Source organism: Tripterygium wilfordii, chromosome 4 (assembly GCF_013401445.1).
Source record: "Tripterygium wilfordii isolate XIE 37 chromosome 4, ASM1340144v1, whole genome shotgun sequence".
Lineage (NCBI taxonomy): Eukaryota > Viridiplantae > Streptophyta > Magnoliopsida > Celastrales > Celastraceae > Tripterygium > Tripterygium wilfordii.
In genome coordinates, this window is record NC_052235.1 from 9,561,584 (window position 1) to 9,576,200 (window position 14,617).

Consider the following 14,617-nt stretch of genomic DNA (forward strand, 5'->3'; position numbering starts at 1 on the left):
TTCAACATTTTCATCTTCAACATCCAAGATCTACAATATCGCTTACTGTTTCTTGTTGTCTCATCAATTCATGTTGTCGATCTGGGCTTATTTTAATTATTGAAGGGTACAATGCCTTATTACATTATTCTGAAGGGGCATAGTGTCTTATTACACTGTTCAATCTGGACGGTGTAAAAAAGGTACTGAGTGCATTTGTTTGTGTTTTAGTTTTCATAGAAAATGAATTGAAATTATTTTAGATAGAATTTTTATGGGATTTTATGCTCTGACTTCTTATTACACATTGAATTTAATTAATTACGCTGTCAATATAATTAGTTACACTGTCCATTACGACAGCGTAATAAGAAACTCTATCCATTTGAGCCAAAGCATCCTAATAGGATATTGTATTATTACATTGTCTAATTGCAAACAGCGTGACTAATCATCGATTTCCAAAAGAAATCTCGCACTAAGGCACTTTCTCCATCTTGGACAACATAATCAAACTTTACAGTGGCTTATTACACTGTCAATATAATTAGTTACACTGTTCATTAAGATAATGTAATAATGAACTATATCCATTTGAGTCAAAGTATCGTCTCCATTTGGGACAAAACTGCTCAAAAGGGAATTGCCTTATTAAATTGATGATGATTTCAACCCAAAAAAACATGCGAAGATAAAAAAAAAATCAGAACAACTCAAAAGGTTACGTTAGTGACAAAGAATCTACAATGGCATTTTAGGAATTTCAGAACAACTCTAACACTAATTTCGTTAAAAATAAGCAGTATGAAGTCAAGTTGACACGTTTCCCAAATAAAATTGCAATATAATTATGTCAAAGTATAAATGCACCCATATTTTACTCTATACACCCCCTCAATTTTTTTTAATTTTTTTTTCTCTATACACCCTCAACCCCACCTCAATTTATTTATATTTTATATTTTTTAATTTGTATAATTTATTTTTTTTAATTTATAATTTATATTTTTTAATATATAATTTATATTTTTATAATTAAATTTTTATATTTGTATAATTTATATTTTTAATTTTTAATTTATTTAGTTATAATTTTTAATTTATTTGGAAAAAAATATTATTAAAAAATAATATTATTATCAATAAAAGTACATTAATCAGAGGTTATGTCTACAATGGATTGAGATACATTTATCAAATGAACAAGTTTCTCAAAATCACGGAGTTGTTTCTTATATGGTGTCGACCATGCTGTTGCACAATCATACTTGTGTGAAAACCACTGGATCATAATAGGGGGCATCGGATAATTCCCACTCATAAATACCTGAACAAAGTGGTTACCATTCACATATCCAATAGTGATGGCCTTATGTTCTGCATGTGGAGGTGGGATGGATCGTAATGGTAAAAAGTTAAAGATTGTACATCGCTTATGAGATGCAAGATGAAGTTGTACCTTGATGCAATAAGGTGTCCCATATCAGGCATATTCATTCCAACAGTCCATTGGTGCTGGTTTATTTGTCTCGAAAAATACAAACACATTGTGAATATAGCATGCCCGCTCATAACTACCAAACAAAGATACGTACTCTTCCCAAAAATGTCCTTACCTCTTCAATTAAATCACGCCTAACAGAAGACCAAGCAAATTCACCTTTTTCGAGACCTAACAAGCCAGCAATAGCTCTGAACCCACAATTATCGTCGGCTGTTACATCGATGACATTCACGACGTATCTTCTCAGTATTAGGGGAAATTGGTTGACATAAATTGGTGATGGAACTGGTCGTCCTCGTCTTGATATAGTTGATGAAGCAATGTCAATTGATGAACAACTATGACGATGAGGTACATATGAAGTCTTTAAAGAAGGTTCCACATACTCAAACGTAGAGGGATCTCTACGAGTCGATTTATCCTTCTTTCTCAATGAGGGTCGACCACGTGTATTTTGTATTGTATGACTTTTGGTTCCAAAAGTGAGGTAGTGGATGGTTTGATTATCTCTCATAGCTTTCTCAATAGTCCAATTTTACCAGACTGTGGCTTCATTTGAAACTGATCCACAATTTGCTCCATCTCAACTGTACAGCTGAGACCATCATCTTCTAATAACTTGATTGGCTTGAAGTCAAGTTTTTTCCGAAAATGATTAACAGAAGATAAAGGAATTGACGTTTTTTGTGTGCATATAATGATATCTCATGCAGTAGCGGATCCAGGATTCGAATTCACTGGGGGCACAATTGAGGAATGGGGGTTGCCCCCGAAATTTTTTTTTTCAGGGTTATTTATATGGCATGAAGATAATAAATGTGTCATTTGTTCTGTAATATATATCTCTAATTGATGCTCAAAAGTCATGCACATTTCTTCGATGATAGATAATATTGTCTACCATGGGTACATTCCTTTAGGTTGAGATAGTAGAGACCAAGGCTGAGACCCTAGACCACTGAGCTAGAATGATTGAATGGGTTAAAATAAAAAATATTTTTACCGTTTCATTTAGATTGGACTTGAGCATTGGGGACCTTAAGGTATCAGTGGGGGCCCATATTGTTTTATATATAAAAGTATAATTAAAATTTTTTTCATTGGGGGCCCAGGCCCCCAATGCCTTACAAGTGCATCCGCCAGTGATCTCATGTGCACAAGGAAATCCATGAATTAACCGAACAATACATCTACAAGCTTGGATGTTGAGTCCAACAATTTTTGCCCGATCCATCTCTTCTAAGACTTTTTGTAAAGCTTGTTCAGACACAAATCCTCTAAGCTCTTCGAAATATGATGTTCGAAATCTTTGTTGAACAACATTTAAGCTCTTTTCCAAGGTACTCTTTATTGCTGTAAATTGACATTCAAGCAAATTATGAATGGTGCACCATATCGACTCAAAATTACCTTGAGATGTACGAAGCTGGAGTTTCAAATTTACATGTTGACTCTCTACCCTGTTTGTTGTTGTATTTCCAAAATGCATGCACCTTTTTCTCCACGCAGATACAAACTTCTCTTTGTAAGGAGTCAGCCAAACGTCCTTTAAGTAAGTAAGAATCATAGGATAATTATAAAATTCTAACTCAATTTCTGCAAGATGAAATTCATATTCATACTTTGATTCTGATATGACCAAAGCTGACCACATTTGGTTGAATGTGCCCCATGTTTTTTTGTCCCAAAACCTTTTCTTGCAATTGGTAAAAATATTTCTCTTAATATGTCATCGACAAAGGAGAGCAGTAGCCTCAGGGAAGACACATGCAATTGCCTTCATTAAAGCTAATCTTCTATCGGTGAGAATGACCCTTGGCAATAGACATTGATTTATCATGGAGCGCAAACAACTTAGTGTCCAAGTGTAATTATCTTCCTTCTCTGATTGGAGCTAGACAAATGCTACAGAAAATGTCTTCTCAGTTGATGTTACACCAACAATCTCAAAAAGTGACATACGAAACCTATTTGTCTTGTAAGTGAAATCCATCATAAAAATTCAAATTAAAATAATTACAAACATACAAAATAATTCACATCATAAAAATTATAATTCATACTAAAATGATTACAAACCTACAAAAAATATTCACATCATAAAAATTCAATGTAAAATAATTATAAACATACAAAAAAAATTCACATCATAAAAATTCAAACTAAAATAATTACAAACATACAAAAAAATTTAAACTAAAATCATTATTAATATACAAAAAAATTCACATCATAAAAAATCAAATTAAAATAATTATAAATATACAAAAAAAATTCACATCATAACACAAAGTATTAAAATCAAATTCTAATATTATATTTCAATAGTATTATTTTTTAATAATATTGTTTTTTAATAATTATTTTAATAATATTGTTTTTTAATAATTATTTTAATAATATTGTATTTTAACCAAATAAATTTAAAATTATGAAAATATAAAAGACATGGGGTCAATGGTGGGACCGAGGGGGTGTATAGAGAAAAAAAAAGGGTGGGGGTGTATAGAGTAAAAACTATGGTGTATTTAGATGAACCCTATAATTATACACAATCCCACTTTATCAAATGCTCGCAGTTAACACTTCAATTTTCGTTCACTCTCAAACTCTCTCGTTATCGCATCCGTCTGATTAGAAATTGTGATCACGCGCGTGAGATTTCTTTTGATATAAGAGGTCTTTTGGAAAACAAGTATTTATTGGGGAGTGCATTACTGGGAAAACAAGTAAAAAAAACATAGGAGAGAAGCTTGAAATTTATTTTAACTTTTCTAATTTTCAATTTAGGTGGCATGCTGAGTTGGACATTCATCTAGATTATGAAAAGGATGACAATATTATGGACACATATCATTTTCGGTTTTATTATCCACTAAAATTATTAGAATTATTGTTATTATCAATAACAATAACAAAATAGTTATAAATTTGAGAACAATACCTAATAACTTCTTAAATTCTAAGTATTTAAAAATCGAAGTGCAAAAAGTAATTAGTTCTCAATACAGTACATGAATGAAACATAAAGAATGAAACATGGGACCGTTCTAGATCCCACCCAATCTTATCTCACCCTCGTCCCCCTATTCACAAGCGTTGATTTTAACATAGATCATAAGGGTGTTAATACCATAATACCCAATGTAGAGTAAACTAGGGTGGTGGGATTTGTAAAATTTCATAGAGCTTGCAATAGATCAAGGAAGAGAAGTTCCCTATAACAAGACATAATGAGAGGTTCATCATCATCCTCTCCTACACCATGAATTGGAACAAGACTCTCCACATAGCTTGCAACTTTCAATCCACCTTGACTCATTTGGAAGCCATGGAACTGAAGATTCTTAAGCTCCTGAGTATTAGAATCATACAAGACTTGCTGCTTGTTGGAGTCTTCGAAAAACATTCCATTATTCTTGCAAAATCCCAGGGGCTTCTCAACACCTGAAATGGGTCCAATACTCATTTGTTTAACCCAAGACTCTTTAACTCCGTGTTCAGTCATCACCCATATATCAAACAATTTCTCTGTAGCCTGTATGGGGGAAAATATAACTGCAGGCAATCCATTAAAGGTGCAAAGTACTTTATGGTAATCATACCTAATAGCAAGTACTCCATACATTGTTTCCTGTGCATACTCAACCCAAGCACCCTCACAATCAGGTAGTGGCAACTTCTCAAAAGTTTCAGTTGCAAAGTCGAAAGACATGATCAGATGATCAATGTTGTCATAGGCCCACCAATAATAAACTCCATTGTTGTATGTTTCGAAAGAATTAATATGATAATGATCGAAAGAAACATCAGGGATTTCTCTCCAAGAGTCACTGTTTAGAGAATATAATTCGATTTGATGGTGTTCGGGAGGGTAATGATCATCAGTAACAACTCTAAGTACCTTGTAATCGTTGGTATTTCGATCGAAACCAAATCCAATGCATCCATACATGTAAAGATTTTCAGTAGGTGGGCGCTCAACGGGGGACGAAGGAAGAGATTTGAATTCTCTGATGGCTGGATTCCAGAGAACAATTGTCTCCCTAAAATCGCCAATACAAATTAAGCCATTGCAAGTACCAATTACCTGTGGAATAGGTGCAAAGCTTTTCACAAATGGTATGGAATCGCTTTCCCTGCGAGTAAGTGATGCAGCCCCCGGAGGAACTGGGTGGAGCTATTACGTTTAATCTCAACACTAGCAAGAAACCAGCACAGGTGAAAGAAACAGCATGAAAGAGTGATCTCAAAATGAAAATGAAAATGCACTGATCTATTCTTCAAGGTAAGTTAAGAGCAAACTACAAAATAATCTCTCCAGAGATTTCTTGATAAGACAAAAACTACTGGACTTCTACAACAACCAAACTTAAAAAGCTTAAAACTACAACGGCTATAAAACAAGACAAGACTATTGACAAAAGAGCACAGAATTTTGGACAATACGCAACACATGAGCCTTGCTCTTAGACAAGGACAAAAGGCTGAGCTGGCTACAAAAGAAAAGGCTGAACTGATTGAACAGTGAGGTCACGTGCTCCCTGCATCAACTGCCCCTCCCTAAGAAGAACTCAACTCCGGCGAGTTCAACTGAAGAAATTGATCCAGTAGGGCTGGATAAAAGTGACGAAGATGATTCTCGGAGAGCCACACGCCGTCTGAAATAGGCCTATTACGAAACAATACCAAGTAACGCCAGTACCCTCCACGGCAAGTAGTGACATGGTCACGTTTCACAATCAGGTTTCATTAGAGGTGTTTGGAAGTGAGGCTAGAGGAAGGTTAGCACTAGGAGAACCAGGAAGATCTTGAACTGGGACTGTAGGAAGCTAAGCAGGTTGATGTGAAGAGTCCTCATGGCACGCGAGCAGGTCGGCCACATTAAAAATAGGACTGAAATGATATTCTGGAGGCAAATCCACGAGATATGCATTAGGACCCAACCTCTTAAGAATGGAAAAAGGACCAGCCCGGCGGGAATGTAACTTGTGGATGGAACCTGGAGGGAAACGCCCAGGATGTATTCGAATGAAAACAGAATCCCCTGGTTGGAATTCAACTTGTCGGCGGTGAGAATTGGCCGCCGAAGTGTAGGCAATATTGGAGGCTGCAATACGTTGCTTGACTTCGGCATGGATTTGCTGGATGTGCGTGGCCAATTCTAGAGCCTCGCCGCTAGCTTGTTGGACTCCGGGCAATGGTACCAAGTCAACCGGAGTCCTGAGTTTAAGGCCCGCAACAATTTCAAAGGGACAACTACCTGTAGATCTGTTGATAGAGTTGTTAAAAGCAAATTCCGCTTGAGGTGACACCAAATCCCAGGAAGACAGATGATCAGTCACTAGACAATGTAGGAGGTTTCCCACACTGCGATTAGTGACTTCCGTTTGTGGGTGAAATGCGCCACTGTATTGGAGTTTAGTACCCAGCTTCATCCATAATGTTTTCCAAAAATATGATACGAACTTAACATCACGATCAGTTGTGATAGACTTGGGTAATCCATGGAGACGGACGACTTCTTGGAAAAAAATGGAGGCCACATGGGAAGCATCAAATGTGCGGGCATAAAGAAGGAAATGAGACATCTTGGAGAAACGGTCCACCACCACTAAGATAGAATCGTGGTGACGAGCTATGCGAGGTAAACCCAAGATGAAATCCATGCTAATATCCTCCCAAGGTCGCTGCGGAACGGGTAAAGGTGTATACAATCCACTGTTGGATTTGGTACCCTTCTGAAGAGCACAAGTGCGACAGCGTTGTACAACTCGGCTTACATCTCTTCGGAGTTGAGGCCAGAAAAATCGGTCAGAGACTAGAGCCAAGATCTTATCTCGGCCCAGGTGTCCGGCTAAGCCCCCCGAATGGAGTTCATTGATAGCAAAGTCCCGCAGTGAGCCTCGAGGTATGCAAAGCCGACTGTCCCTAAATAAGTACCCATCCTGTAGTACAAAAGAAACAGTAGATGTGTCCCTCGGAACACCATTAGTAATAGCTGTCCAAATCGAAGAAAAATCAGGGTCATTAGCATACAAGTCTTTGATATGCTCAAATCCTGTGGACGTGATAGAAAAAGTAGTCAAAAGGTGAACACGCCGACTTAAGGCATCGGCCACCTTATTTTCCAATCCAGATTTATGTTTTAGAACAAAAGTGAACTGTTGAAGAAAATCTACCCACCTAGCATGTTTAGAACTTAAAGTTTTTTGTGTATTGATATATTTCAGGGAGTTATGATCTGTAAACAAAATGAACTCCCTATGCAAAAGGTATGGTCGCCAGTGGCGCAGAGTTTGAATGAGAGAATAAAATTCAAGGTCGTAAATAGAATACCGTTTGCGAGTTTCTGTTAATTTCTCACTATAAAATGCTATGGGGTGACCTTCCTGGCTTAAGATTCCTCCAATACCCGTAATAGAGGCGTCACAAGCAACTTCAAATGGTTTGGAGAAATCTGGCAGATGTAGGATAGGTGCGGAAACCAGCCTGGATTTTATGATCTCAAAAGCCTTAGTAGCTGCCGTAGTCCATCTGAACGCTTTACCCTTAAGACAATCTGTAATTGGTGATGTGATAGCGCTGAAATTACGAATGAAACGGCCATAGAAAGAAGCAAGCCAGTGAAAGCTGCGTGCTTCCGTGAAGGACTGTGGAGTCGGCCAAGCAGAGATGGCTTGAGTCTTCTCGGGGTCTACTGCAAGTCCTTCCTGCGATATCACAAAACCCAAGAAATTAATCGACGGTTGTAGAAAAGAGCATTTTTTTTATGGAGAAAGAAAGAATGAGATCGCAAAGTTTGAAAAACTAAGCGAAGGTGTTCCAAATGCTCTTCCTTGCTGCGGCTATATATTAACAAGTCATCAAAGTAAACCACCAAAAATTTTCCTAAAAAAGGTTTGAAGGTTTGGGTCATCACACGTATAAAGGTACTAGGAGCGTTAGTCAAGCCAAAGGGCATGACCATCCACTCAAACAACCCATCTTTAGTACGGAAGGCCGTCTTCCATTCATCCCAGGGTTTAAGCGGGATTTGTTGATATCCGCTGCGGAGATCCATTTTGGAAAATATGTTTGACCCCGCAAGTTGATCAAGCAAGTCCTCCAAATTCGGTATGGGAAACCGATATTTGACGGTGATACGGTTGATTGCCCGACTATCGACACAAAGACGCCAAGATCCGTCCCGCTTGGGAATGAGTAAAGTGGGCACTGCCACAGGAGATAAGCTCTCTCTAATAAAACCTTTGCCTAATAGCTGAGATAGTTGCCGCTGGAGTTCCAAGTGCTCATTGGGAGTCAATCGATATGCGGGCAAGTTAGGTAGCGAAGACCCCGGTATTAGATCAATAACGTGTTGGGCACCCCATGAGATCTTGGAATTCTGAAAGAAGTTCATGAAGAGAACTAGATTGACTAGTTGGAGTAGTCCCAGCCATGATGATGGGTTTGCTCAAAAGGAGAAATATCATTGGAGCATCCTGAGGAATGTTAGAACTGCGAGTTACGGTTAAGATCTCTGTTTTCTCAATTGGTGTGGGTAGAAACCGCGGTGGAGGCCGAGTTGGTTGGAGAGTGATACGGTGGCCTTTGTAGAGAAATGAGTAGGAGTTGTGAAATCCATCATATTAAGCTCTCGTATCATATAACCACGGCCTTCCCAGCAAGAGTTGACACACTGTCATAGGAATAATATCACACCAGGTCTCATCAACATAATTTGGACCCAGGGAAAAACGAACACGACAATGGGTCGCAACGGGCTTAGATGTAGCATCCACCCAACTGATTTTATAGGGTTTAGGATGTGGTTCTTTAGAAAGACCCAATTTCTCAACAACCCCACTTGCAATAGCATTCATTCCTCTACCATTGTCAATCACAGTATCGATGGCCTTGTCGCCGACTTCGAGCCGGGTATGAAAGATAGAAGTTCTTAGCCACGATTCTGGGCCAGCGGAAGAAGTTTCCCCAAGCAAAATAGGTTGAATTATGCAACTAGGAAGTTGGGAGGCTTCCAAAGATTCTTCCACAGGGTTTTCAGTTTCAGGTTCACTAGAAATGGTGTCCCCTGGTTCCTCCTGTTGGAGGGGTTCACCCTCACATACTAGACCCAGTTTGGTGAATTTGCTTGGGCAGACTACTGAGTAGTGACCCTTGCCCCCATAAGTGAAACAGCTGCCCGGATTGACATCTCCCATCCGTCGGCGAGGATCCTGAGAGGCTTGGAAGTTTGGGTTCCTGGATGAAGAACCTGAAAGAGGAGCCGAATTGTTAGTAGAAAAATGGGAATTGACGTTGTTACCTCGCCCTTGAGAAGGGGTGGTGTTCGATGATGCTAACAGCCAGGGACGCTTGATGAGCTAAATGGGCTTCCATTCGAAGGGCTGCTTGGAACGCAACATCCACTTATGATAGAGATCTAGAAAGGAGTTCATATTGGATTTCTTCTCGAAGACCAGCTAGATAACGGGCAATGGCTTGCCGTTCAGGTTCAATGATTTGACTTCTGATAGTCAACTCTTGCCAAAGGGTAGTATAATTGGTAACTGAAGCGGATCCTTGCTTTAATCCTCAGAGCTCCCTTAATATGGCACCCACATAGTCAGTGGGCCTATATTTTTCTTTGAGATGAAATTTCATCTCTGTCCACTCACTAAGAGCAGGCCGACCCAAGCGCACTGTCTGTTCTTCGATAGTAAGCCACCAAATTCGGGCGCTTCCCTTGAGTTTCATAACAGCATAATCAACCTTACATTCCACAGGCATTCGATACCAACGAAAATAGTCCTCCACCGAGATGAGCCAATCATGGAAAGTAGTGGGGTTAAGATCTCCCCAGAAATCCGGCACATCTAATCGAACTAGCCGTTTTACATCATCCGTAGGATCACTACGGCGTTGTAGAAAATTGGTGTCAAATTGGTGAGTATGGTTGCGGTTGGTACCACAAGAAGGGGGAGATGGGGTACTGTGTTCTTCTGGCGGAAACAAACGCGAACCACCAACGTTGGAGGTGATCTTAGGTACAGCCGCGGAGGAGGAGGGTTTGTTACCACTATTGGAAGGCAAGATATCAAGTCGTTGTGAGACCAGTAAGGTCAAAGCTTGGATTTGTTGGCTAAGCTCCAGTAAAGCCTCATCACGTGCTGGATCGGTCATGGTTGTAGGCAAGTAAGGTTGCCCACTCCGAGTGCACATGAGCAACTGATCCTCTGATACCACTTTGATGCAGCCCCCGGAGGAACTGGGTGGAGCTATTACGTTTAATCTCAACACTTAGCAAAAAACCAGCACAAGTGAAAGAAACAGCATGAAAGAGTGATCTCAAAATGAAAATGAAAATGCATTGATCTATTCTTCAAGGTAAGTTAAGAGCAAACTACAAAATAATCTCTCCAGAGATTTCTTGATAAGCTAAAAACTACTGGACTTCTACAACAACCAAACTTAAAAAGCTTAAAACTACAACGGCTATAAAACAAGACAAGACTATTGACAAAAGAGCACAGCTTTTTGGACAATACGCAACACATTGAGCCTTGCTCTTAGACAAGGACAAAAGGCTGAGCTGGCTACAAAAGAAAAGGCTGAACTGATTGAACAGCGAGGTCACGTGCTCCCTGCATCAGTAAGCATCTCGATACCTCCATCATCTCCGTCAGAATAAGAGAGGATGGAGATACAGAAGTCTTTGTCATCTCGGGATCGGCATGATGATATACTACAACACTGGGATTAGTTTGATTATGAAGGTGTTTGGCAACAAAACTGGGGTTTTTGAAAAGATTAAACCAGGTTTTGCATACGCAACTGAATCGCTTCAGCGATTTCACTGGCAATATTGTAAGAATATCCATCAACACATCTTTTGGGATGTCGTGAATCTTCAAGGCGGCCATTGGAAGTCTTTTTAGTTTTTTCAAAACCTAAAACGAAATGAATAATAATCCTTTTGGTTTATTGTTTATATTAAAAAAAAAATTCTTCAACGTAATGAATGACAAAATCCAAAATTTTGGAATACCAAAAAATTTCCCTTCAACGCAATTAATGCTAAGATCACACGATATTGGAATAACAATTTTTTTTTCCATCAATGCATAAATGCTAAGATTACTAACAAGATATTTTTCCTCTCATTGCAGTGGTCAGCGAAGGGCTTAGTCCATGAAGTGGTTAAGAGTGCGTTTGATAGAGGGTATTATATTGTTGACAGCGTATACGCTGTCCATATATGTTAGAGTATATGTTAATAGGTATTTGGTGGAACTATAAAATATGTATGTTGATTGGACATGGAGTATATGATGTCAAAACTGGGAGCACAGTTGTCAAAATTTTCCAATGATCTAGCTTTGACTGAAAAGTTTTACTATTACATCAGACAAAGAATTGTAAAGAAATTTTTTATTCCTTTTATCTTTTCTTGAACTTCTCAGCTACTAAATCTCTTCAAATATCAAAGCTTCAAATTTTACTGAATATATCAATAATACCCAGATGGACAATTGATAAGGGCACCTCTGTGTCCGAACAAAACAAACCTAACATCAAGATTGACTTCCATATTTTATCTCCTTATCCTTCTCAATTTCCTCAACCCTAAACCCCAATTTTTTTGAAACCAAGATACCCACCCAATCACCAAACAGACAAAAAAAATCCAAACTGAGACAAAGCAAAGTAGAATACAAAAAAGGAGAAAAGAGTACTAGAAGGTGTTAGAGATTTTCAAAATTATTTTGTTTTTGTTTTCCTTTGAAAAGTCATGACCATTTAACATCCTCTTTCATTTGAAAATACATGTTTAAATTGGTTTGGAGGCAACTCTTCATATTGTAAATACACGTCCTTTGATGGTGTCTTATATGAAGAGTCATCATTGTAAAGATATGATGATTCATTGTAAAAACATGTCCTATGTGAAGAGTCACCACAAACTCTATAAATAGAGTTATTTTCTAACCATTTGCATCATCCAATTTTCTATCAACTTTCTCCCATTCTCTCTTCATAAAAGTTTTTTTTTATTATTTTTCTATTATTTGCATCATCCAATTTTTCATACCTTTTGTGAGTCAAGGCAGTAAATGCCAATAAGCCCATTTAGCACAAAAAACAACTAAGTTTCCTTTTTCATATGGGTGTTATTAGGGGGTCTTAACAAAGTATTCTCATTATTTCTCATCATGATTCATGATTCATGATGATGATACTTGATACTTGGAACATTAGTTAATTATCTAATTGGTTTTGTTTACATTTTAAGCTTAGAAGATTTAGAATATGAAGATGGAGGATTCAAAACATCTTTAAGCTTCAGGGAAAGACGTGCCAGGAGAAAAGCAGAAAAACAAGCCAAAAAAAGTTGAATAAGGAGCAAAATGTATAGATTATTTTTCTACTACGTATTCTATCCGCCTAGTAGATTGTGCCTTGTGTGGATTGTCATGGAGAGTCCAGGTTCTTGTCTAGTTACTTATTGGTACAAATTTGCAAGTGTACGAATCGCTCAAGTAATAAAGAGTAAATATAGAGTATCGTCCCACAAGGATGTGTTGATAATTCAAATTAATATCAATTTAAGCTAAAACTATGCTAGATGAAGAATCGAATAATTGGGTTTGTTTGTTAACTAACATTAAAACATGAAATTAAACAATTAACTAATGTAACAAGGATTGAAATCAAAAAGAATACAAATATTAGGGCACCTACTGTCACCACCACCTATCCAATTAAACTCTCTTGGTTCGTTAATCCTCAATTCCCTATTCAATCATTGACAATCGATTTTCTTTTCCTATTCAATATTCTATTCTTAGATACATCAAAAGTATTTTCAATACCATTCCTACCAATAGGATTCAAATATCAAAAACCCATTAAGAACAATGGATAATCGCATAGCGATTGCATATGTCATGCCTCTATATTCTTATGGCTCATACAACCTATGTCATCTATGATAAATTAAACCCTAGGTATCTCCTTCTAGTCTCAACCTAGGCAAAATATCATTTAGATAGTGATAAGCATCCAAAAACATTAAGAACATTCATAGATAATCAACAAGAAAGAAGAATCAAGAATCACAAATAAAGTTTATTTAATATTCAAGGTGGGACTCTATTAGAGCCCTAGTTGAGGATTGAGTTCCTCGTAGAGTGCAAATACATCATAGGAGTATCAATTACAATCATCAATAACAAGGAAAGGAGAGAGAAAAAGAAATCCCCTTCTTCCCCAAGCTTCAATGGTTGCCACTCTTGAGAGCTCTAAGTCCTAGCCTCCAAGATCAAACCAAGAATGTCTCTAAGACCCTAAAACTATCCTTTTATACCTCTTTAAACCCCTATGCCATTTTTCTAACAAGTTTGGGTCGTTTCGGCTTGGACCCACTTAAATTTAGAGTTTTTTCGCGAAATTTGTTGTGCTGTAAATAGTAACTACGATCAATCAAGAATATTTCAGATTGATTGGAAATACAATATGAAAATTGAGCTTTACATTGCCCGATCGAACAGGCTCCAATCCCGATCGATTGGGATGTGGCTCTATCTCTAAAAGTGACTGATTTTGACTCGATTTTACTCCGTTTCTTCAATGCATGCCTCAAACATTTGAAATATGCACAAATGAAATACTTAGGCAATATCAATTCTCAATTCACTTAAAAAAACAAGAAAACCCAAGTAAATAGTACTCAGTGAGCACAACATTACTAATCCCTCAATGTATTCGCGTTCAACTAGGGGGTGATGGGGATAGCTTTTGATATGGAGACATTAGAATAGTTGGGCCATGAGCCATTTAATAAAATGGCCGGGCTGGGCCACTTCATAAAGTGATTTCACCAAGCTCCTTCTATTGGCCCATTTTCCAGCTTTAGTGACGTTGGATTCTCAATTCAAGCATCAATAATAGCTATATATAGAAAAACCAAAAATTCCAAGAATAGCTAACATTCAAGATTGGTAGGTTACAAAATACATACTCTCTAAGAATAGCACAGGGTGATTTGCAAGACATGCTATCAAACCCTTTCACTTCAAGTTGGTACCAGTTATATTATCATCCCCATCTACATTCCCTCTATTGCATAGCTTCCCATCAAATTTTTTTTTT

The 14,617-nt window shown here is 37.7% G+C and overlaps 1 protein-coding gene across 1 annotated transcript; it reads right to left on the reverse strand.

Moving 5' to 3' along the window:
- Positions 1-4,664: 4,664 nt before the first annotated feature.
- On the reverse strand, positions 4,665-6,210 carry LOC119996935 (F-box/kelch-repeat protein At3g06240-like). The gene is made up of 2 exons (XM_038843714.1): positions 6,173-6,210; positions 4,665-5,529 (listed from the first exon to the last, which is right to left on the reverse strand). The coding sequence occupies exons 1-2, from the start codon at positions 6,208-6,210 to the stop codon at positions 4,665-4,667; spliced, it is 903 nt and encodes a 300-aa protein (XP_038699642.1).
- Between the last annotated feature and the right edge of the window lie 8,407 nt (positions 6,211-14,617).